We start from the raw sequence: 26,852 nt of genomic DNA, 5'->3' as shown, positions 1-26,852 counted from the left end.
CAGGAATAGGGAAATGAGCTACTGCTAATTAAACCTTTTATGTAAAAACATGATTGCTAATCAAATCTTTATTACCCCATACTCTCACATTCTACTTTCTTCTTCATTTACACTTCATCCTGTAGCCCTTGAAGTACCAGGTTTACAGTCATCTTCTATTTCGTGGGTTTTTGATATTGTGAAAGAATAAACTTGTGACAATGATAATTTAAAAAGATATCTAAAATAAAAAAGTGACTGTGGGAGGCAAAAGAATGGTACAATTAAAATACATCTGCTTATTCTCACAGCTAATTAAAAGTCATACTTAAGTTATTAGCAAAATATAAAGTGTTTACTCAAGCTGAAGTATCATCATTCCTGTGACAACTGAAAACAAGGATGGAAAAATGCTTGGCTTTAGATACATAGAATGCCCCTATTTTCAGAAGTGTGTTGTTCAGTAATGATAACAATGTAAGTCATATTTCCCTTAAAGAAAGACGCCTTTAATTTTTAATGATTTCATTGCTATGAATTTTGCTACACAGCCACTTCATATAAATTGAACACTAAAGATAAATAATGCCCTAGCCAAGTATCTGATTAAAAGCCACCAAAACAGCCTTTGCAAAAATCCTAGTCTAGCAAATACTAAGTTTCTCCTAGTGAAGTACTACGTAACCATTTAATTTTTAATTTATATAGCGATAATTATCTCAATATTTGTACAATGAAGTGAAAAAGTTACAATATAAGATGTTATTTGAAATAGAAAATCATTCTTCTTCTAATCATGAAGGGAAAGATCAACTGAACTTATTATTTTTCTCAAAGAAATAATAAAATCAAAGTAAGCACTCACAATTGCAACGAGACTCTAAATGTAAATTAAAATACTTCAGACAAAAGGCTTGAAGGCAAGTGATTCTCCCATCGAGGGATGATTTTCACTTGTCTCCAGGTGTAACATTATGTGCACTGATGGGCTGATCAACAGAACATAACTTCTCCCCAGCTGTAATCAGGAGTGATTGATGGTTGGGACAAAAAAGTTGATTATCATGACAAGTCCACTGATGCAGAGAAAATGGGCTATGCTGGGAAAGGATAAAACCTGTTCAGAGACTACCTTCTAAAATCTCCTTTCTAAAGAATAAAAAGAAACATTTATGCTCATCTAAAAAGAGCTAACATAAATGAATTCACTACATTTACCATGCATCTGTATCTACAGTTATTCCACCATGATGCAATGAGACCTATATAAACCCCAAATAGAATAAACTCTTGTATTTTTAAAATCACAGTTTGAGATGAAACTCATCAAACAATTATATATATGAAAGTACTTGTAAGGTCTACCAGTAGAGCATTGCCTGATTTTGAATACATGTTTTGAATTCACAATCAAGCTTTTAAAGGCCATGGGGGAGTTAGGTGTAAGTGCCATACTGGATTCTTTCCTGAAAAGAAGTCAGTCCCCTTTGACCATTGTAAGCCTTTAAAGACTTCAATTTCAATTGAGATTAAAAAAAAATGCACATGAGTGGGGGCAATACAGCCTCAAAGATATAGTTCAAATATATGCTTTTTTATCCCAATATAAAGCTTTTAAAAACAGATATTGGGTTGCACTTCCTGTCCTTCAGAGGATCAGACTCCCAGCTGTTAGCTGTGATGTGAGAAAGTACACAGAATAGCAATCTCTCCAGAGACCGCAAAAGACATGAGAGCAGTGATAAAAGAACCAAGGAGCTGAAAAAGTCAGGCCTGGAGGTTCTGAAGTGGAATTTGTTTACATCAGGGCCAGTTATGTCTAATAGTAATTCTCACCAAAAAAAATATTGCATTAGCTACAAGAGGTGGCTGCACAGATACAGCAAAGAAGAATATATCACAGGTACCCCAGGGAGTGCAATTTTACTGACCATAAAGAGGAAAAAAAAAAGTATCCAGACTTAGTGTAAGATTTGAAAAGATTTTATGACTGTTGGAATAGAGTATAATCAACCAAAGTCAAGTGAAAGAGTGACTTTACATTTAATGCATTTTTTAGAAGAAATTAGTTTGGGTTTTTTTTGAGAAAAAATACAATTTGCATCATTTAACTCATTGTGATAGAGATCTTTCAACAACACACAAAACTGCACATTTTCTTCACTGTGTGCTCTTTCTGTGGACCGGACTTTGACATACAGCCCTGCCTGTTCCTCAACTCCCAGTTCTTCTTTATGTCCTTACCAGTGCCTAAGAAAGTGAGCCAGAAGGAATCACTGATTGGTGATTGAAAGCAGACAATATTTTGCCATTCTTATAGTACAAAGTGTTATCTGCACCTATTATTAATAGTCCAAAATCTCAGATTCTCTACTGTATAAATTCTTATTTTTTTAAATTATGAGGAAGAAGTTACAAACAAAGCTAGATGAAGATTGCACAGCAAAGAGTTTACAATTTATCTTTCCTTTTAGGTGATGACTTGCTTATGGAAAGTGGTTTCTGTAAAGAGACCCCATCACAGTTCATAAATTTCAATTGTTTATCAGAGTTAACTGATTTTCTTCCCACTTTGACTAAGGAAGCTCACAGGAAAAAAACGCCTCAAATAAAATAAGCGTATGGCAAGAAGTGAGGAAGTAGAGGTTTGTCTCCTTGCAGATGAAATGGGCAGTCTTTTCCATGAATGGAACATGAGAGAATTGGAAGAAAGACTTCTTTCCTCCTCCACTTTTATACTGTCTGTACCTTTTACGCTGTCTATATTTTTCCCTGTCTATACCAATACCCTCATGTATAAAATGGTATTTTTCAATATACAGTTCAAAAATACTAAGCGTTGTCTTCATTCCCACAATTCCAGCCAAATGTTTCAAAGAAACTCCAGTTAGCGACTACCTGCCCAACTTTAGCATTCAAATTTCATTCTCATGTTCTTTCACCCTCCTCCAGGCACGAAATCTTTCTGACACTACTGTAACCCAAAGAATGTAGCCACAGGACCCAATTCATTAAAACAACTGGAAATACAGATGTAATTTGCCTGAAAGTCATCTTAGTGAGTGACAGATAATCCACATTAAGCAATCTCCTGACACTGAAAACAGAATTTGGAAATCTAGGGCCTATCAGACCACTTAGGTTTTCTTCCCGCCCCCAATATCGTGTTTTCTGGTACATTCTTATATTTTAATTTAATAATTTCTAAGAAGGAAAATTTCTGACAGTAACAAGCACAGATGTGTTCAAACACAGGAGGGAGGGTGCTTTTATTTCATTCTTTCTTTCATATTAACTACTCTCATCTCTGCCTTTCTCTCCTTCTGCTCTTTGCAGTTCTGAGATCATCTACGCCCAAGCAGAAGTTAAAAGGTGGTCCCAAAAGGGCAAATGCTCCAACCATTCACTTTGGTGCCAGAAGTAGAAACCTTTTAAACCAATCTGTCTCCGTATTCCACAATCAGAATACTGGTCATTAATCTTTTGCAAATTGTAAATGGGACTATTAGAAAGCGCCATTGCCTATTCACAGATCGTTTCTAGTAAACTCAAATAAATTTCAAGAGACATCAAACCTTCTGCACAACTGACTTGTTTTATCAAAAAAAGTGAGTGCTTTGAAAATGAAATGACCTGGTAGGATGAGCAAAGGTAGGAAGCAAGAGCTGACAAAGTTGAATAAAAAAAGCCTAAGTTTTAAATAATCTCTAAGTCCTAATACAGCAACAGTTGCTGATCAGCTGAATGTTTTAACCTCTCCAGGATCATGGTCCTATACTGACCCTGATGTTCAGTTGACATAGATATTGGACATTTCTCCATAACCTCTGCTTGTGCAGGGACCTTGTAGCTGGAAGCATCAGACTTTGCTTTCTCCTGGATTTATAGAATAGAATCATTTAGGTTGGAAAAGACCCTTAAGATCATCGAGTCCAACCATTAACCTAACACTATCAACTCCACCACTAAACCATGTCTCCAAGTGCCACGTCCACACATCTTTTAAATACCTCCAGGGATGGTGACTCAACCACTTTCCTGGCAGCCTGTTCCAGTGCTTGATTTAGACAATCTCTCTTCAACTACCACTGTTGAATGTGGCTGGAGAGTGAATTTTGAGAGGAAAGTGTAAGGCTTGTAGTATGAATACAGTGGACACCAAGGCACTCCATCTCTCCCCACCAGCAATAGACCGAGTAACCAGCTGACATTAAGAGCATGCTTTCTTAAAGTTCAATAACTTAAAACTTTCCTTCTTTCCTACTGCCTTCTTGTCCTCAGGCAATGCCTCTGTGAGTCTGATACCTCTGGGCTGGTCCATGTTCTGCAACAGTACAGATTTTCTAGACATAATAGATTACTTTCACCACAAGGGAGGAGATAGGTGCATGGATTAGTGAAAAGTTCGTGTAGAGAGCTCCATAGTTTGCAGACCACCAAAAGACCACTTACAGCAGTTATTGAGGATTATCCAAAATATTTAGTCTGTAGGCAATGCTTAAGAGGCAAGGAAGTATCCACATCCTTAGGCTTTCACTCAGGGGGCTCAGTTCAACACCTCCAAAAGTACTCTGAAGCTAAACAACAAGGTGCTGTGGCAGATATGAATCAGTTCTGCTTGCAGGTTGTATAGGTGCATAAAAGCACGGTATAGAAGGTGAAAATTATGGAAAAAATACTTTATACAACAAAAGGAAATTATTTATACTTTCTATTAAGCATGTTAGAAATGCTTTAAGAAACTACAGGTTATGTGAGAATTCATGACTATTGTTCAACAGAGTATTCTGGATTTAGAATTTATAAATTAAGTTACTTATTTCCTACATGAAAAAAAGGTTACTCACAACCATCTCAGAATGAAACAACATCTAACAGGAGACAGAATTGAAATAAAAAATGAAGATTATTTTCTTTCAAAACACAACAAACACTCAAAAAAAAAAAGTTTGACTTCTCTAGTATGGGAAAGACCAGATCTGCACAGGACCTGACTGCAATTCATATTGCAGCCTTTAAAACTGTGATCTAGGAAAGAGGAGGTAATGCTTCTAAAATATGCAGGCTAGGTCTATTAAAACAGACTCCACTGTATATCCAACTGGGAAATAAAAATGCTTTGTTGTTTTCAACTTTGTCAGGTATGCAATGTAAGTGCAAAATATTCTGTGCTATTTGATTAGACTTTTGGAATGCCAAAAAAATCACTTATCTTGAATTATTTTGTTCGCAATTCTTTAGGGTTTCCATAATGTGTTTATACAAATGCCAGATAAGCCATGGAAATCTCTGCACTAATCATGTTCTGTGATTACTTGCTACTTTTTCCAGTGAATACTATAAACCGCTATCTCTGGAAAAGCATCAACCTATGAGTGTATTTCCATTCTGACTCACATTCTGATCTCAAATGAATGGCATGTGCAATTCCACAATTGAAATCAGCATTTGTTTCTCCTGACACTGAACTCCATAGTACAGAAAAGATAGCGAATTGTTAGAAAGAAGTAGCACATATATATATAGATTTATATAACTATATAAAATATAGTTATAAAAATAATTTTTATATATAAGTTAATTCTGGATGAAGTTTTATTCTTGGTGAGGTACAAGTGCTGCAATTAATACTATACCCTCATAGAGTAACACTGACTTTAAGGGGACGCTGAGCATCTGTAAATGTTTGTACAAGAGAATCTCCTTAAATAATCAGGCTGGTGACTTCACAGAATGTAGATGCATTGGTTTGGAAAGACCAGAAGTAAAATTGCCCTGAGATAATAGGTAAATGTGCTTGATGGCTAGCAATACCTGCAACAACTGACTTTGAATAAGAAAGCTTTGCATTACAATTCAAACAGTAATTGTTGGTTTTATACCAAAGCAGGGTTCTAAATCTAAAGGTTAATTGGAAATCTAAATCTAGCCTGTAATTGGCGGCACAACAAAACATGCAAAGAATAAGAACATGTGGTTACAGACACACACAGAACAGTGACTGAGGCAAATAGTACACATTGCTTCAAATACCATTTAAGCATATCTCTGAAAGTTGAAAAATAACAGATTTGAAATCAGAAGGGTGAAATGCTAAATAACTTCAAGTAGTTAGCTGTATCAGACTTTCCTGGTTTTTAATGGACTGACGATTGAAAGTTTCTCTCTGTGCAAACAGAGGCCGCAGGCCAGGTGTGACTATCACTTGGTATGGACAAAAAATGAAATCTCTATTATCTGTTCCAAACTACAGAAACAGGTTTTAAGTTAGTCAAGCAGGAGGTCATACAATCTTTCTCTCAGCTCTGGGACTACACTCAGCGTTTCCTGTCCATCCTTAGAAACAGGTGTCTAATGTGTTAAGACCCTCTGCCAACAGGGAACCCACAACTGGGTAAAGTTTCCTTCCAGAACTTTACTACCATTATAGCAAGAATTGTTTCACCGAATATTCCAACAAAAATATTCTTGAATCAAATTAAGCTGAAGAATTAAACAAATTTATTCTTCTATCAAAACCAAGGAATACAAAGATCAATTGGTCACTGTTCTCTTATTAACTCCCTTTCATAAACTGAAACCCTACTGTATTTTCCTTGTCTTTTCCACTGTTCATCTATTCAGTTCTTTCTACTTTCACGAGCCAAGTGAAGTTTTTTCACATCTTGTCATACCAGTGGATGCCTTCTGAATTCTGCAACTAATTATGCTTTTGTTAAAGTGTGATGACCATTGCTATAAATAATTCTTCACTTGAGGCATTGCCAGTTTCAAATACTGTGGAATAGTTACCTGTCTATTGATAAATGTAACACTCCTGGGGAAAAAAAATTATCATAGGATGAGTTGGGTGTTTTCATTTTTCTTTTTTTTCTTTCCCCCATTAGCAATTGTTAATGTATATTTGGATTGAGATTCACTATAATTCCTTTTCGCCCATTAAGCCAAACATTTCTCATTTTACTACTTGTTTATTTAATTTTTCCAGTCTAAGCACAATAGTTTTTGCTTTAATTTACTGCACTTGTCGGAATTCCAGACTATTTTCTCCAGCTGGTGAAGCTAATTTTGGACTGCAATCCTGAACTTGCCACCTTCCATCAAGTGCCTGCCACCCTCCATCTAAGTGTCACTTGCAAACATGGTATATGTACTCTCTATTCTGTCAAGCATATTGCTAATGAAAATTTAGAGTAGCAGCAAGCACGGAACAGACTCCTGCAGATTCTGACTTGTAGTGATCTTTTGTTTTGACAGGAAACCATCAGCAACTACTCTTAGTACAGTTTTTCAATGTGTTGTGCAACCAACTTTTAACGATTTCACCTGGACCATATTCCCCCACTTACAAGTCTGTCACATAGGACTGTATCAACCCTTATTAAAGCCAAAATATATCACATCGATTTATTCCCTATTATCCATTAGACCAATTACCCTGTCAAAGGAGAAAATTAGATTGGTTTGACATGATTTGTTCTTGACAAATTGATGTTAGCTGTTTCTTATCACCTTATTATCCCATAGGTGCTTACAAATTGATACAAATTACAAATCTAGAACATTCGTTCTAGATACCAAGCATAACGTAAATAGGATATAAGTTCTCTGGTCCTGCTTCTTTCTCCATGATAGTTAGAACCATAGCAAAATACTGTGGAGCTATATTGTATCCTTATCCTCCAAAAAAAATCCTTCACTATTCTTTCACTGGAATAGCACTTTTTGAATCCTGACAAGTTCATACAGTTGAACTATGTATTGATTCAGTGGTACCTTTGGTTTATAGACATGGAGAAAAATAAGGCAAAAACCGAGCAAACAAGGACTCCATTATGAGCATTCAGCTCATGATTTTCAGGAGGATATTACTACTGTCGCTATTTAAGTCAACCAATAATTTCTGGCTAACTTATTTGGAAATATTTTTACAGTGTATCATAACGGAATTCAAGTCCTGTGAGTATGTAAAAACACTGCCCAACCTTTCTCTACAGGCAAGCTGGATTATCACTCAGCCATCTGCATTAAAAGAAGAGAAAGAGAGAATCCCTTTGCAAGAATTGACCTTGTTGACAGACACTGTCACTACCTTGATCAAATGATGAAATTAGAAATGTGGGCAAAGGAAGATCAAATAGTCAAGACAGGTGATCAAAAAATAAGGAACATTCAGTAAGCTTTTGTTTCCCGAGACATGGGGTTGTTTGGGGTTTCTTTTTGGGGGTTTTTCATAGTGATAGCTCATGTTAGCAGAGAATTTACTCCTACAACTACCTGTAGGCACATGAGTTGTCCTACTGAAGTCAGCTGGACTTCATTTTACAGGTGCTTTTAGCAGATGTTTAATGTTTACTACATCACACATTTAACAGTTCTGAACTGGTGCAATTACCTCTCAGCAGCTGCCAAAATCTAAACAGCAACAGACACACTTGCAGTTAAGCACATATTTAAATGTTTTCCCTGTATTGGATGCACAATGTGAATGTAAATGTTACATATAGATTTCTCTCAATACAAAAAAACCCACCACCACCAACAAAATTCACTGCTTGAAACAAACTCCACAGAACCTACCTCTGCTGTTCTAATGTTTTTTCTCAGCATGGAGAGGCTTTGGTTACTTGCTCATTCCTCCCTTCCCTTGTATGAGAAGATTTATTTTAAAAAGAAATACTGAACACACAGCTGTCATGAAGATTTATAGATAACTCCTTTAGAAAGAAGCTAAACGATTTTAGACTATTGTACTGCCTTTTCTCATTTTTCTTTGAAATGTAATTTTGATACCATGTAACCAGAAAAAAAGCTCTTCTGCTCTGAAAGAAATCTGTATCAAAGGGGAGAAAAATCTGTATTCTCTGCAAAAATGAAAAATCTCACAGACCAGTTTTATTGTAAACATTTTCATAATACTGTCGTGTAGTAGGTAAAAGGAATTTCTATTCATTACTTTCTGATAAATCCTATCTCCAGCATCTAAAAATAAAGACATATTGGTAGAACAGCCACAAAGCCCTAGGTTTCTGAACAGAAAAGCTATTTATTGTTGTTATGGTTTTAAATTATGTTCAACAAAATACGATGGAAATGAAAGGTAGGAATATTCAGTAAATGAAAACTTTTTCACAGTAATAAGAGAAAAAATTACAATCTGTGTGCTTGCCATTCATATGGCAGAGTTATCACAAAATGACAGCTAACAGCTCTTTTTCTTCAAAGCAATCTTTCCTTTAATTCTCAACATTAAGTCTTTAGTTTAGCATATTTTTGCTTCAAAAACTGGTGGACATTCAGAATTACCCAAGCAATGAAGGAAACTTATCTCTGCCTATTCCCCTCACATTGCAGAAAAGCATTTCTAAACTGTAGAGGAACTCTGACTATTTATTATTTCTTGAAAACTCTCAGCAGAGCACTTTGTGATTTTCAGCAGTAATAACTATATGCACTGGAATGAGAAGAGACCATCAGAAAGATATTCACAAATCCTTTCTGTAAGGGGGGAATGATATTGTCCCAGGTTAATGAACATACAGCTTTTGGACTGTAATGTCTCCATCAATAAGCAACACTGGGGTTGCTTTAAAAATTAGGTGAATATTAAAAGTAGAAAATGAAAGATACTTAGGAAGAAGGTCTCCCCATTCCATAAAGTTAATGATGTTGAACTACTTTGAGAGACGGGAGCATTAAAACAACCTTCTACTGAACAGCGTTGGCAAATTGGAGTTGAAGTCTCTATCACTTGAAGGTATGAAGTGACAAGTAAATATCTGCTTAACAGCTTTTCTTCCAAGAGTTTGTTGTGACCAGTTTAAATAAATACATTTCTTCTGAAATCAGTTTTTTGGACACTGCAGATGATTCTGAAAACGGCCACTGCTTCTTCACCCTCTCTTCTTCGGAATCCTTTCTAAGAGTAGCAGAAAAGAAACAGTATGGAAGCATACCAGTCCTCTGAGTAAGAAGTATTAGTGTCCACTTACATCTTGTTTGCTTCCATGTAGAAGAATTCTTATTTCTAACATTGTTTTCAGGAAAATGTCTAGCTCCTGTCAGCTGGAAAATTTTCCACTCCATGTATCAATCCGAGTTGTGCATCTGCTAATGACTAAGTCATTTTAATGATGTGTTCATCCTCTCTTTTCTCTGGATCTTTTGGCAGACTAACAAATGGTATGCCCTCTTTGAAAGGAGATGTTCCACTTTGGTATGTAACACCAAAGTGTTTGATGTCTCTTGCAGCTATATACTATCTATGATTCAGGGTGACATGCTTTTTCCTAAGACAAAGTTGAAAATTATGAGTGATGACCTGGGCTGCTCAGTCAGTGGGATCCACTGTGGCCCAGAAGTCTCCGTTGTCCCCTCCCCATGAATGGTTCAGTAACAACAGTCCTAATTCTAGCACCTGGCTTCTAAATGGAAAAGCCTAATTTGAGTCTTCTATTTTTATCTGTGAGGGTCATGACAGCTCCAGAGAATGTATTACCCTTCCTTGCACCACTGTTTGAGAATGATGTCAATGTTATAATAGGAAGATGTCCACTCAGTACATGAACTAGAAAACCTGAAGTCATCAGTGCAAGTAAGTACCTGATGCTGACAGGTCTGGAAATTGTGACTGAGATCTTGTTAATATCATTTCTAAGGAATAAAAAGCTGAGGGGAATTAAGAGAGCTGCATTATTTTCATCCTTAGGTGGCCAATCCTTAAAAGAAGGCTTCAAAGTTGAATTTAAGCTTTTCACAAGTTCATAGCTTTGATAAATAATTGATAAACTAAAAATGGGTACAAACTGTACCTAAATAGCTGCCTACAAAGAAGCAGCAGCACACAAGAATTATTTGACTTCTTCATATGACTAGCGTGAGGAAGGAACCTCGTGGATGTTTTTGGGTTAGACCTCACTCTAAATTCAAACATTTTTATTCTGACAGAAGTAACTTCCGTATTTAAATTTGTAAAACATGTAGTAAATGAAAGATATTTGGTAGGGGAAGATAAGTTTCCATCACCAATGGCCATGCCAAGAAACTTCTTGGAGAGACTAGAAGAGCAGAAAAATAGATATTGTCCTATGTCAGGTTTTGTCTGCACGCACAATGATCCTGGAGAAGGAAATAAAGGATTTAAATTTTAAGAGGGTTTTCTGTGACAGAAAAAGTATTCCTTGGCAAGGAGCACCACAGCACAGCTTCCCTGGGTAATTATGGGGGATGAGTTTCCTCTGTACATTAGAGACCATTTTCCAGTTCAGCTTGCTCTGCTTCATTGCTAGAGGAGTGACAGGACATAAGGTAGGAACCAATTGACAAAAAAATCACCTATTTTGTTTTGTTGTTGTTTGTTTGTTTGTTTTTCTAAAAAGCTTGTACTGGCAAGCCAGGAATATTAAAATACAATTCTGGCTAGACAGAGATATTGTTGTAAGGGTAGAAAACGGAAGGTAGGTCCACAAAGACTCTTAAGTATATCTGAATAACTTCTAACATTTACAGGCTGAAAAGGAAGCAAAACATAATCAGGACTAGTAGAAGAATCAGGACCCAGCAAATATTTCAGCCTTATTAGCAGTAATGGATCAGTTCATTTTCCTATTTACACTCTGTGCAGCACAACTGAAGTTGATGAGCTTGCAGAAATAGATCCGCAGGGAAAATCTGACCGGGTGTATAAACACTACCAAATAATTGTGTTTATTTGAAGCATCCTACAGCCTCTTCATCTGTTGAGCCACAAACTGAAATCACAACGTTTCATTTAGGTTCAACTTATGCAAATCATGGCACATCGTAGAAGATAAGTACATATTTCTAATCTGATACAAAATGATCGACTTACATCAGAATTAAATCTCAGTTGGCAAATGTTGCATGCTATGATTTGCTTTCTTCGATGAGGAAGAGGAACCCCAAATGTATGGTTTATTACAGCTTTTTGAATTGGGTCCATCTGTAAAGACAGAAGAAAAAGAAAAATAAAAGCTTTTGCTGTTCCACCGTATGCTATGTAATTTATAGTCTCAAAACAGATTCTGCATCATGCCATATCATATCCCATACTACAGAAAACTATTTTTTTCTTTGAAAATGAATATTTCTTCTTCATGCAGTTTTACAAAGAGGTAATACAGAAAGGAACAAAGAAAAGCGTCATTAGCTATCTTGAAATACATATCCTCAGTTTAATTCTGTATGTACCAATCTCCCTTTACTGAAGAAAGCTAAAAGCTGCAAATGCTGAACAAGTTTACCTATCAAAAAAACAATATGTTTTTTATATCATAGAAAAACTAGATCATTAAATGAAACAAAAATATTTTAAATAAAATTACTAAGAAAAAGATCAATGGAAATGTGAAGGAATATTATACACAAATAATTCCAGAATAACACACAATAGGTCAGTATTATGAAAAAAGTAACAATTTCCCAGGAACCAATAAATTAATCTTTGCCATAAACCAATTTCAACACAACTTACGAAAAATCTAAATCCTCCAAAGATTATTTTCACAGTCATTTACAAGAAACTATTTTGAATAAACCCTACTTCAAGGACAAAGTTCAACTTTCATGAAAAGCATTATTCTGAACGCTGATCTGGCAGTGTATGTAAGTCAGGATCCCATTAAAAAAATGTATGATTTTGGCAGAGAATTTCACAAAAGCTACTCAAGAGACTTTTTCATGTGGAAGATTGAAATCAACTTCTCCAAAATCATTGGTCAAAATTATTAATATTTCTTTTTCACAAGAAGCATTTGACAGCTATTTTTAGAATCTACTAAAAAGCTTTACAGCAACTTGGTAAAGCTGCTGAGAGTTTTTATCTTTAAATTCTATTGTTAAAAATTCACAGATTTTGATGACGCAAATACAATTGTGTAACTGATGATAATCAGTATTCACACAGCATAATTTGTATGCATCTTGAGAAAAACCCCAACTTCTCTGCTTATGTTCCCATGATTAATTTTTTCTACTCTGTTAGTAAGGGGTTATTTGATAAATAAGGAATCAGAGCTTTTCCTTAGAGTAATCAATTATTCATGGAAGCTGTAATAGTAGACAGACATGGCCTCTACTGCAGTGAATCCAGAACAGATCACTACAGAAATTTTGCATCACCTGACAGCTGTTCAGTGTCAGATATGAAATAGGTCATTAAACTAATTTCTGTTGAAAACAAATTTAGACTGGTAAAAAAAAAGGAACAAGGAAAATGACAGAGCTTTATAGAAAGGTTTGGAAGAAATGCTCAGTTTGAACATTGTCTTCAATTTGATGTGAAAATTAAATACCTCATACATTTGTGCAACCACCAGCATAAAAGAACACCAATCCCACCTAGAAACTAGGGATGCCACTCTAACATAACACCAAAATACTGTTGGCGAAGGTCAGAGTATATCAAGCTCTGAAATGCTACAGCACGCTGTGTAAGACTTTCTGCAGTGAGCAAACCATGTGCTAGAGGCACTCATTTTACTCAGTTACATGATCTTGAAAAAGCCCACGGTCCAAAAATACTATTGTATAGACCGGAAAGAACACCACCACACAAGAAAGTAAATAGACAGTAACAGCTTTTCTTTTTTCAACTGCTCCGGTATCCAAGAGGCGACTTCTCATGTCAGCAGAACAAGTGGACCTGTCTCCTGCATTTTTCAACACTAAAGCATGACCTGGCCTTAATGGACGCTGTTTCACTACTGCTGAACTTTGGAGCTAAAAAAATTCAGGCACTGTTCTTTTTGCCACTGCAGGTCTAAAATACTTAGGGAAACCTCAAGCTGAGATATACCAATAAGTTATCACATGGTAACAAGAAACGATGCATTCTTTGATCCAGTGTAACTGCCTTCACATTAATCACAGTTGTGAGATACTATTAGTTTAGCCTTCAGTGTTAACATGTTAAACTCACATTATCTCACAAATGCCATTAAGTTAAGAAAGCCAATAAAGAAGCTCTCTAAAGTTTATGTGAAAGGTATCACCATGGTTCATAAGATGGAATAACTAATTTTTTGAGTTGGATTTACCCATTTTCTCAGTAAGGATTCTAGTTCCAAATGGGGTTGGAATTCTAGGGGAACTGATGCTCACATATTGAGAATGAGACAATAATTTTTCAGAATTGAGAAAAATCATGAATATGTGGAATATTCGGTCTATTTTGTACTTAATTTTATTTTGGTCTCATGGAAAAACATGGAGTTTCTTTCCTAATCACTCCACAGATTTTCTCTTGTTTACTGATACAGAAATCCATCTGCACGCTTCCCTTTCTCTTTCTAAAGATGCAGACTTCTAGATATCCAGCTACATGGCCTTATTGCGAACTGGACTATTTGTCTTTGTGGCTCTAAATGAAGAAGTGTTTTGGATAGCCTCCATGTTGATTAAGAAAAGCTGCTTCAAAGTAAGAATCCCTTCTCTGCCAATTGCTATTTGATACTGCAAAGCAGAATTAAACTTCAAAACTTAGCCCCAGAGTCTAATAAAGTTGGGGCAGAATGCTGGAGTGGTATTTGACATTCTTATTTTTTCCTGGAGATTTCATTTGGGAAACATGAGCAATCCATAAATTTCAAATAAACATCCAAAAGCACCAGATAAGCCTCCAGAAGTTTTATGCAGGAAATTCGAGAGAGGCAACAGGATACCTACGTGCAGCATGATAAGCACTCAGATCTCACAGACACTGGAAGACAGAGAGGAGCCCTGCTGAGAGTCAGAGGAACAAAGAGAGGCAGCTGATTGCTAGAAAATAGAGAGTGAGAATTGCAGGGAAGTATGAAGAGGGAAATAATATCATGTAGCTAGGATAATCAGCAAGTGGCGAGATACTTAACAGAATCTCCAAGCACTTCTAGGCTCACTGAATGTCACTAATTACACATATAAATTGTATTTCAACTTATGTAAGTGGTATTTGCTTTCAAAATAAAAGTTATCACAATCAACTTTGATAAAATCTGCTTTTTACTCATTACTGGTGCTATATTACAATCGCTGGGTATTTTATTTCTTAGATGCAACTGATTCAATTTACTCCCATTTACAGTGAAGGACAGAGAGGTTCGTAATTCACATGAAAGATTATGATTCAGCTGTCAAAGCTACGCAGGAAAGCAAGGTTTGCAAGATGTCCCTTTACTTCCTCTCGCCAATGTATTTACACTGTAAGTTTCAAGACAAAGAGGGTGAGCTGCCCTGTGTTTGACTTGTTCACTACCTTTTGCTTTTCTACTGTCCATCACCAGGTATATCTTACTATGTAGCACCGGCTGTGTCACACTTTTCCTTGTGGTTAGTCTAGGGATAGTACATTGCTCAAGGTTTACCATACTTCAGCAAAATTCAGGCTTAAACCAAGGGCATGGCAGAAGTTGGCCCCTTTCTTAGCTTTGACCTTACCACTCTCATTTGGTTTTGCTTGCTTGTTTCAAATTCAGCCTTGTCAGACCAATGACCATAGCCATTTTCTTTGTTCTTGTGCTTACCATAGAGCACAAAAGAGCTCTTATTCTTGTGGACTGCAGACGAAAGGAGTGGCTGTCGCATGAACTTTTCTGAACGAAACATCTACCACAAAATCACAAAGCAGTTGACCCAGGATATCCCATGTTATCCTACCTGCCTGGGCAACTATTCCAGCATCACCATAGCTGCTGTCCTTGAAGGCCTTCTGTAGCCAAGTCTCTGTCTTATTAAATTTCATTAAATATCTGCAGAAGGCAGAACTCAGGCTGGTAAATTTTACCTACAAAGAAATTTGATCCTTTAGAAATATAAATTTTACATCATTTCCACAAATAATTACAAAGTGAATCTTTTTTTTGTGTGTGAACAATTTTTTTTCGTGCTGAAACTGTAATTCAAACATGTAGCTCTTCCTGAATTTCAACAGATTTTATTATATATAATTTTTATTATGTAACTTCTTATCCTAGAGGCATAAGAGTATGCCTGAGTTAAAAACAAAAACAAACCGATAGCAAAGGAAAGCATGCAAGTTTGATCAATAAAGGTTCAAATCTCAAAAGGACATAGATCAATGGGAGCTATTTTTATTTTACTTTTTAATTGTGTATTAAAACCAAGAGGTATGACATGAACATTTCAAATACTTAAGGTTGGCAGCAAACTAATGGAATTGCACTAACATCTATAAATAAAAGCATCCAGGTCAAACAAAGAAGATTATGTGGATGCTCAGAGCCTGTTCAGAACACATGGTAGGCCTAAACCAACCAAATAAGTAAGAAAGTATTTTTACCTCAAAACCAAAGAAATTAGCTGCAAAAGAGTGACTCAAATCACTATGGTCCTATACTAAATGAGCAGAAAAACACATCAGGTCATTGAAGCTCTCAAGAAAAAATTGCTGTAGACCATTTTAGTGGTAATTTACAAAAAAATTACCCACCAAAAGACTGACCTCCATTATACGAATAGGTAAGTGAATTCAGTGACACAGCTACCCACACCTCTCAGAAGTTCTTAAAATCCAGATGCTAACACAATGCAATGTTACAATGAAAATAACATTAAAGGAATGGTATTTTGAGTACAGTGTCTTACCATAAGTCTGCATTTCTACAAACATATTTAATTGTAAGTACAAAAATCATGTCAAACAAGCACATTGTAATAATATTATACTTGCAGGCAAGGTATTAATATTTCCACATACGAGTTGAGACTTATATAAACATATTAAATGTAAAATTGATAAGAAATAAAGATAACTTAGGGGGGCTCCACTAATTCATTCTCTTATGTTCCAACAAATGGTGAAACTAATAAGAGCATTGGAAACAGTGTAAATCCTGTACCAACTATATAGACAATGCCTTACCAAGCAAAAAAGAACAAAATATTATCATATCTATCACAGTTCATACTTAGGTGAACTTAATCCGTTTTTAAAACTGCATGATGGGTGCACTTTTAAAACCAAACAGTTCAAACATAAAACTGCCTACTGCATTATAATTGTGACATACTGGTAGAAACACAGAAGTGTAGCTATTAAAGCTACAGGAAAGCTCCTCAATCATGTAAAGCCACTGTCATTTATTGCTGGGGGATTTTTTTGAATGAGAGATTTTCTCAGGGCATAATTTGACTATTTCCAGTTGACTGGAGCAGTTCCTCTCTGATCTCAGTAGCATCAAGAATTCACAATCATTTCCCCTGCAATCATGCCGGTCAATTGTACAGATGCAGCAATATTACATTATATTACATTGTTATGTAATTACTTATGCAGGAACTCTGGTATTTTGGAGAACTGTGGGTCAGCCTTATCTTGCCCATATATACAGCCCATATTATGGGCACCATTCAGCAGAGTGGTAGCTCCTTCTTCTCCAGGAGATACTTGGCATCTACTGCAGCTGGGCATTCAAGCTGGACAAAGCATGTTCAACAGGTCCAAGACTTCCAGGAAGTATTGGAACTACTGGGTGTCACACATTGCAGTCCATTTCTGGGTGTGCACATCCATCTCAAACCTCTTGGAAGTATTTATTAGCTGTGCATGTTAAAAGAAAAACATCTGTGCAGCATGTGTAGTAGGTCTGATGCTCTCCAGAAGCGTCAGATCTCTAACTTACAATCTACCTGACGCATTCTTAATATACTGGTGTGCAGGTCAGAAACAGAATAGTTCAACAACAGCTCAGTCACTTGATCCTAAATATATTTGACATTCTGTATTTCCATAAGAAATACGTCCCATTGTTAGGGCTACTAGTCAGTTTTTTTTTTTTCCAACGTGACATTAATCTGTGAATAAGAATCTTATAAACTAACCAAAGAACACAATTCAAAAAGAATGATGGGAAGAGCTTAGTAAGCATAATTAAACACAAAGAAAAAGAATGTTCAACAATATTTTGGTTTCACGTGCAAGTAGAACAATATGATGTCAAACAGATAAAATACATATTCTAGATGTGCTACCATGCATAGTTTATCTTTTTACAACTAATTTATTCAGTATTGCCCTAGTAATTATGGTGAATAATTATGCAGTGAATTGAATTCAGCATTACACATCTTTCCTCAGTGTCTACCATTTCTGCTCCTATCAATGAAACAGGGTAGAACTAACATGATGCTTTTCATGTCCATAAAACAGAAATATTAGTCAGCCTAGTTAAATACAAAATAATTCATATAACATACCTGCAACAACTACAATAATGTGCAATATTTACAGAACTACTTTTCTTTAAAAAAGTGGCATCTATCAAAAAGAAAACTTCTGTCACGTTCCAAACAATGTAACTGGTTTATGTAACTTGAATGTTACTTCAGAATGAATTCCCAAAGTACACGTTTAATTCTCTTGTTGAAACCTCATAAGAGCATAAGGATTTATCCTTTTTTTTTTTTTTATTATGGAGCTATTTAATTGTAGCAGTTGTCTAGTCACCTCTCTGATGTGACTCTAGCATTTGTCTCTTGCTTTCTTTTTTGTTATTTTTTTCTTGTAGATTTTTCCACTTGGCAGTGAGATGCTGAGGCAGCAGCAGTACTTCTGGCAAACTGCTTCAATATACAGAAACAAGTCAGAGCAAAAGGATTTGCATTCACAGTGGTATTGCACACAAATACTGTAACCACACAGAGATTATGCAAATCCTTATACTCTGATTGTCTAATAATGGTTGTCAGTCAAAAGACAAGAATTTGCATATGCTAAGGCTAGTAAGAAATAATCACACAGTGATTATGCTAATCAAACATGCTAAACAACATGTGAAGGACTGTCAAACTGGAACAAATCTGTGTATGTATGTGTACGTATGCTAAATACAGAAACACACAGTACTAAGAGAACATTAAGGCTGCAGATCAAGCCCTTAAAAACATGAAATGTCTGTAAGGCTTAAATTAACACCTTTATGAACTTACATTTTTGAAATATGTTCACATATTCCTGAAAGATTCTGGCTTTGCTCTGTTCAGCAGATGGACAATGTTCATTTAATAAGCAACTGTTCAATGTTGTGTTTTGTCCAAGGGGTTCAATGAATAGCCCTAGACCTCATTTACTGTATCAAGCTGAAACCTCGCTCCCAATGGGAATTATCAGCCTGTTCATTGGCCCTCCTACAGCCTTCATTGATACAGGATGTAAGTACTTCACGAGTATAATTATTTAGATAAAAGATGGTATTTTCTCAGCAATGAAGAATAAAAGTGTACACTAGTTCCAGTTACCCAATTTAATAAACCTAATAGCACTTAATATTATATTGCCTTTCATATGCTCACCACACAGCTCCTGACTTCAGATTTATCTGTGGAGGTGCTACACAGACTAAACGCAGCCTTACAACTGCAAGTTGGACTCACAATCCTTAAAGTTGTTTGAGAAATTTTTGGGTTAAGTGACTTTCCTCGCATCTCTCAGGACAACTCTCCAGGGTGGTATTCAACTGGTTTTCTGGAATGGGTTGGCCCTTTCTTTTTCTTCAGTCCCATCTCATTCAAAACACGTTTTCCAGTCTCTTCAACAAACAGAGCAAGAACAGCACGAATAATCATCTTCCAAATTACAAAACCATGCTTGATTCCCAGCGCTGATCCAAAGGACACATAAAATTCTAACAGACCTAAAAGATTCTCCTAAAGGAGAGAAGATGAAAGGCAATCAAATGTGGCATGTTTGTCATATTGCTCAACTATCCAGCGGACAATGCTCAATATGACAACTGCAGCATAAGAAGAGACTTAACATGAAACAGACCACCTCGAAAGTGGGAGAATTATTCACTCCACTTCTAGCAGACATTACCAAAGTAGTGTGGAAAGAAGGGGTGGATTGTTTCTTTTCAGCTGCTCACTTAAACGAGCAGTGGCAGGTGGTAAAAATATGATTAGAACCAAAACAATTGCTTAAAACAAGAAGAGATAAATGTTATACTTTCTCTAAAGATATCTCCAAAGATACCAATAAAGATAAAAACCTAAGGTTCACAAAGGCCATTTGTTTTCTCAGCTTCAACTACCAACAAAGCAAAAATAAGCTAATGAGAAAAAGAACACATTAAAAAAAGCTAAGGACATTTTCATGTTTTGTGCTTAAGAGCTCAGAACAAAAGGTTGGCAGGCATAATGAAGGTTACACAACAAACTCCAAATAGCATCATTCATATGTGAATGAATTTCAGCAAACTGGACCAAATGTTATAATTGGTATTTAATAATAGTGGGTCTTTCTAATCACAACAAAAGCAGGATGTGTGCCAGAGAGAGAACTGGCAGAGAGGCACTCGATTCACTCTTACAAGTGAATTGCTCACAAGTACAAGAGTCCAAAGTGGTCTCTGAAAACTACTACATGTTTTTCAGAGAAGTGACTGGGTATATGTGTGTTTAAGAAGTGGGAAAATAATTCTGCAATGCAATCTTCCTGATCATGCTGCTACGCTTTTTTCGCCTATTTTAAAAATTCTTCTTACTTACCTTTTTTATTCTGGTGACTCCAAAGAAACCATTAAGTACTAAGGTGTAGAGTATAATTAGAATGTTTAAAAATATACATTCTTACCCAAAAAAGTCCAAGGGATGCTTCAGACATTATTAAAATACTCTATGAAATCTATACTTTTATAACATTTCAACACATTTCAAAATCTGTCTCAGCGAGATAAGAAGTAACACTGGGAGAAGTTACAATTCTTAACCCATACCTGTAGAACTAGAGAATAAGAGACTAAAAGGGCTCCCAAGACATCATTTAACCCATACCTTGCACCATGAAAGGAAAAAAATGTTATGGGGACAGTATATTTTTATCCCAGGTTTTGGAGGGGATATGTGACTGAGCAAATGTTTTCATGAAGCAAAGACTAAAATACAGCAGTTGAATCTTGGACAGACAGAAATTTTTCAGATTCTTATTTTATAACTGTTTCAGAGTAAAACACTTCAACATTTCAGTTGAAACATTTACCAAAGCTGCTCTGTGCTTGTTTAGTCACTAGGTCTCTGACAACCCTTTACAACAAGAGTAATTAGAAAATTACTAAATTTCTCTCCCAGTTCTTAAATGGATACCTGTCTGTCTGCAAAATCTGGTAGAAGTATTTCACTTCAGGTGCAAGTGTAGACATTTGCTGGTATAATTATTTGACCACAGTCACTTTCTCCCTCTTTTTATTTTTTTTTTCTTAAAGTTAGCACTGAAAAAAAAAGGACATAAAATGTCTCCACTCTCTTCTCTCAGAAGAAATGTTCTACTGTCCTTCTTAAGAAAATTCAGGGATATAAAACTATGTGACCAACTGTCATCATATTGCCTCACGTCTTGAGCTTCAAGGCAATTTTATTTAAATTAATTTCATCACCAGCAGTCAACACAGAAAAATAACGTTCTCCAGACTCTTCAGATATGGGAACTGAAGTGCTATAGTATGCACATGCAGCTGAATATACCCTTATAACAGGTAATGGTTAAGTATGAGGGTAGATAATGAGCATAGCTATATTCATAGCCCTCATACAGACCACTAAGAGCATTATATCTCCTTGTATTTGAAAAATATTTTAACTTTGCTCAGCTCATAGATTATGGTCCATAGGAGAAGTCATGAACCTGCTTACTTCCTCCAGAACATTGTTAGCTCTAAAACTTGCCTGAATTTTTTGAACCAGGTTGAGACTGTGTGTTCAGGAAACTCACTTGCGCTAAGAGACAGAGAAATATGAAATTGGAAAATGGAAAAAAAATGTAGTAAATTCTCTTGATATAGTTTGAGAGTTTACCTAATAATGAAAATAAACCTTACTATGCTTAGTAACTACATATGCATAAACATCAGAATTTGGTACTAAGCTGAGCAAGATCTCAGGAAGATGAGAGAAATAGGTGGTCAGAAGGTGGCTTGCATTTTAATAAGGTATTTATAACTGCAAAATTAAGATCAACCTGATCTTCAGACTTTAGGATGCATAAAGCAGGAAAAGACAGAAAAGAAATAATTTAGAACAAATGGAGATTATTACGCTACTAATCTAACTCCCCACCAGCTGAAACGTCTCACATTTTCTTCATAGTACAAAACCAAAATTATGTTCCCTTTGGATGAAAAGAACACACTTATACCTGCATTGTGATTTATACCACATTGTGACTATACTTTTTGAGTAATTCTCTACAGATTGCCACTGAGGTTCATTCCAAGTCTCCTGTCAGTCTTAGTGACTGAATCATTAGTGCCATCCTGAGTGCACTGAACAGCTGTGGAGAATATAGTTATGGCTCATTCACTACTTGAAGTGCTTTAATCCCTTCCTACCCATCTCTGAAATGTGATGCATTAAATAATTTTCAGCATGTTTTTATATCATTTGGAAAAAGACAAAAAGGTAACAGCATACGTTTCCATGCAATTTCATCTTTGAAGTTTTATCTCAATAATATGTCAAAATTAAAATTTAGAAAGAAAAAAAGATTGCCAGGGAAGTATCATTCTGACCCTGACTTCTGAGGGTTTTGTAGATCAAACCAGAACTACATGAAACAAAGGAAGGAATGTTGTTGCTCATGTGCATACAGAAATACTAGCCAAAAGTTCAAGATCTCTCAAAACAGGCTTAAAACAGCAATCTTCACTCCTTCCAGGAGTCCACTACCATAAATGAATATTAATCTATCTACAAAGTCAAAAATATGGAGGTAGCAAGGGTCTTCAGTTTCTGGGACTACTTCAGTTACTTTTGTTTTTTCTGTTGTGAAAGGACAATATGAGAAGGGGAATTAATTCACTTCTTCACCATCATGGCCGATTGTGACATGGTTACTTTCTATACTAGTCCTTTGGCTTGGACCTAGTTCACTTCTTTTCTTGAATTCTCTGATTGTTTAAAGTTACTTCATGTTGATTTTGATCTTTCCATGATTTTAGGTCAAGCAAAGTCAAACTGGATGGCCTTATCCCAAATCAGCTCCAACTATATTGGTGGTGTACAGATCCTGACATACACAAGGTAGTTAGAGGTTCATCAACCAGGTGAAGACTGTGGTGCAGGCTACAGTCCAGTGCGTAAGAAGGGACACGCTGTGTGGATGGGAACCAGAATTTAGGCAAAAAGGAAGGGATGAAGCAGCTGGACGCTGAGCTACTGCAGGCAAGTGGCCTTGAGAGTTCTATCTCCTCAGCTGACCCTCAGCCAGAAGGGCAGAATTGCTTATCATTCAGTGAAGCTAGGATGCCATTAAGCATTTTGAATTAATCAAGTTGAAAAGGATTTCATGTATATTATGAACTTAAACACAATAGGAAGTCTCATCCGAGTATTTCACAGCACTTTACAAAGACCACTTACAGATAGGTAATTAACATATGAAAACTGAGCTGTAGGAGAACTTTTGGCAAATCCACTTGTTCTCATTCACAGCCTTATGCCTTAGCACTAGACAGCACAGGCATAATCGATTCAAAATCATCTGTGTCTGGAGTACCTCACACAAGCACCTATGGATGTGAAGACAGGCAATTTTATTGCCTGTGAACTGCCTAGTTGTTGCGTGCAAGACAAATACTTGAAGACATCTGCACTGCTAGCATGTCTTTTCAGAAAAGTAACTCCACAATGCACAAACAGCACAGCTCTGGCTATTTTGAAGGATTCTTTTTTTTTTTTTATGTATAATTTGATGTCTATGGAAAGCGCATGAGTGCATTGTCTCTGCTTTTACAGTAAAAGTTCTGCCCTGGAGATATCTATAACACAGAATAGGTAAGAGGGAAGTGTGAAGATTGCAGCAACTAATGAAAGAATTCTGAAAAAACGAAGTCTCCAAAAGTACAGTGCACAGCCCAGAGGGTTTGCTTCTGTCTTCCTAGGTGCCTGCAGGGCTCTCAGCCCTAAGACTGGTTTTATTTTCTACCCATTTAATTATCTGCAATTATAAAAATAACATCACCAATGAAAATGTCATTCCTCCTGCTACTATAAAGCTCTTTTAGCGTTATACTGAAGCTATATTAGAGATGAATCCCATCCACCAGCACTTATTCCTGCTTATCTTGACACTCTGATGGGACAAGTTCAAATCAAGACTTGACCTTGGATCTCAGTTTTGACAATTATGTCCATATCTTAATACTTATGTAACTGCACACATTCATGTGCCAGGATTAATCATTAATGACCAGGATCTTTGTGACACACTTAAAAGGCCAGGAAATACTATCCTTGTCTTACAGACAGGAACTGAGAGTAAGTAATGGTTCAAGGTCATCATGGAGGTCTGTGTCTGAGTGTAGAGCTGAATCCAGTGCTTCCTCCACCAACCCCTTCTTCCTAGCTCAGAGCAGCGTCCTTGGCCAACCCCCCACCACACTTCATGTGGCTCTTGGTTCTTGTTTCGAAAGACAGTTCGACCTAGTGGGAGGGAAGCTTTCACCCTGGCAGCTCTCAGTAGCAGCTGCAGGCACAAACAGTTCTGCTATGGGATAGGATAACAAAAAAAAAATACTTTTCTTTCAGAAGCAGCTGCAAACTTTGGTGCTCCAAACCTCTACCCTTCCTTCTTTTCCTGTGTCTTAAAAGTGCTGCTCCCTTTTCAGGCACTACTGAGAAAACTGTACTTACTGTAATCTCCGTGTAATTTGCATTGCAATTGCCTCTGCAATGGCTGTGCCTACAACTTTAAAGAAGAGGAAGCCAGGAGACTCAAATACAAAATTAAAAGTAACAGTGTAGTTTGTTATATTGAAATGGACACCTATCTGCTCAGACCCTTCCACACATGAGAAATCCATGTTATTAAAGAAGGCATCTGTGCAATCACCAATTTGAGTTCATCATTGGAAAGTTTTTCTTCTTTTTTCCCCCTTCAAAAAATCTTCAGTTCACCCTCTATGCGAGGAGCCACACAGCACATTTGCAGCATGCAGCACTGTCGACTTGATCATGAAAAATCCAGTATGTTCCTGAGAACCACCCATTAACTGCTTACAAATGGCATTTCTGAAACATCGTCATTCAAGTAACTGCTTTTAGTTTTCCTTTCAGATTTATGATTATTGAAATGGCATTACCAGTGCAAATTCTCTCTTTCTGTCACTTCTTGTCTTTCTCAATATTAACCGCGACTGGAAGTTTAACACTTTAAGGAGCTTTATGCACTTATAAGGGTGGAGATTTATCACATCACTGTTATATTGAGAAGACAACACTACACCAAAGGCACACAATCAGCATATGGTTACATTGCCTTTTGCTGATCAGAAACAAAGATAAACAAGCCAAAAAAACCCCATGTGGCAAAAGCTTTTCTGATACCAGGTAGGTCAAGTTTCCCAACTGTGAACATTAAACATGAACTCAAGTAGAACATGCCGTTTCCTGGCTGCTCTCTGGAAGACCAGCACCTCATCAAATCTGCTCCTGGCTGAGGCTGGTACCTGAATTTGTACTCTCGTTTGGCCCAACACAGTGAATTGTTTGTCAGACTTCTAACCAGGGCATTCATGATGACTATAATGTGAAAATCATAATGGCATCTTCTGGCAGTAAATTTCTCCTCCATGGAGCCTCCGAAGAAATCAGATACAGACTTCAGTGCTTTCTTTAATACTCTTTGAGCAGAATGAACACTTTTCTAATAGTCGTCAATTACTATGCAAATAGCCAGTAATTGCACCAGTCAAAAGCAAAACATGTTACAAAAGGCACTTAGAAAAACAACAAACAAAATAAAAACTCAAAAAAAACTAGTTAAAGGAGAAATGACAAATGACTAGTGCAAGGCATGAGTTAATTATTAAGAAAGGGAGAAAAACTGATTCCCAATCTAAATTTTCAAAACCTATGCTTATTACAATGATGTAAATATAAAAGACCAAAGCTACAACTTTAAACTGGCACATTGCAAGTCCTATGTTTCTATAATTACGCTTTTGCTGTCTAAGATTAATCAGGGTAGTTAATGATGCAAAAAATTACATTTATAATCCAGTCTGAGTACAGCTGTACTGCAAGCTAAGATCTAAGTGCCATTAAGGTAAATGGAATTAATGGGCTGTCCCTGGCAATCTTTATATCTATCAGTTACTAATTAACATTCTTCTGCAAAGAATAATTTATGGGGGAAAAAAATACATACAGAAGCAATAATGTTAAAACTTGCAACACACTGTGGTCACAGGGTAGTCGTGCAGCTGTAATAGACAATGTGTTGTGCTCATTTCAACAAAGAACAAGAAAGTGCCAACTGGCACTGCAATCAGTAAAATCTTTTACGTTAAGTCATTTATTTTATATGGCAGCAAATTATTACTACCAAAGATGAACTTTTGTGGGAAATGTCGGCTTCAGCTAATAATGGAAGGACTGAGCAGAAGCAGCTATAAAACCTGGTAGTTAAATTAGCTACTAAGAAAAAGGAACATTGTGTGTTATCTTTGTAGATAATGTAGCACATTTGCAGCTTCCAACATATGACTCTCAACTTGATTACTGATTTTATGCATTCAGTACTCACATTATGTTTAAAAGTGTTCCTGCCAAACCTTTACCACAATCTTAATTTGGCGCTCTTTTGTTTTTGACTTTATGACATAAAAAGCGCTGCATAATTCTTCAGGGTCCTTTTTGAAATCCTCCTTATCTTCTTGCCTGTGAACCTATGCACCACCACTTCACATACCAGGAACTAGTAGTAGAGGATAAATCTTACAGTGAACACTAGAGTTTCAGAGGCTATTATAAGCCTCACTTCTTTTTGGAAAACAAAACTAAATTCCAACAAACCAACAAAAAATGACCTCAATCCCCTCAAAAGACTCTCCCCCTGCCTGCAAAAACACCCCTAGGAAGAGACA

At 36.4% G+C, this 26,852-nt stretch overlaps 1 protein-coding gene across 1 annotated transcript in view; it reads right to left on the bottom strand.

Annotated features, from left to right (window-relative positions):
- LOC104168247 (zinc finger protein 385D-like) overlaps positions 1–26,852 on the bottom strand; it is a 130,883-nt gene that overhangs the window by 79,660 nt on the left and 24,371 nt on the right. Inside the window, 1 exon segment of the mRNA XM_009708777.1 lies at positions 11,831–11,941. Within this exon segment, the coding sequence (XP_009707079.1) occupies positions 11,831–11,941 (111 nt within the window).

Source organism: Cariama cristata, unplaced genomic scaffold (assembly GCF_000690535.1).
Source record: "Cariama cristata isolate BGI_N322 unplaced genomic scaffold, ASM69053v1 scaffold11070, whole genome shotgun sequence".
In the NCBI taxonomy this organism is placed as follows: Eukaryota; Metazoa; Chordata; class Aves; order Cariamiformes; family Cariamidae; genus Cariama; species Cariama cristata.
This window is presented reverse-complemented; position numbering and strand designations above follow the sequence as displayed.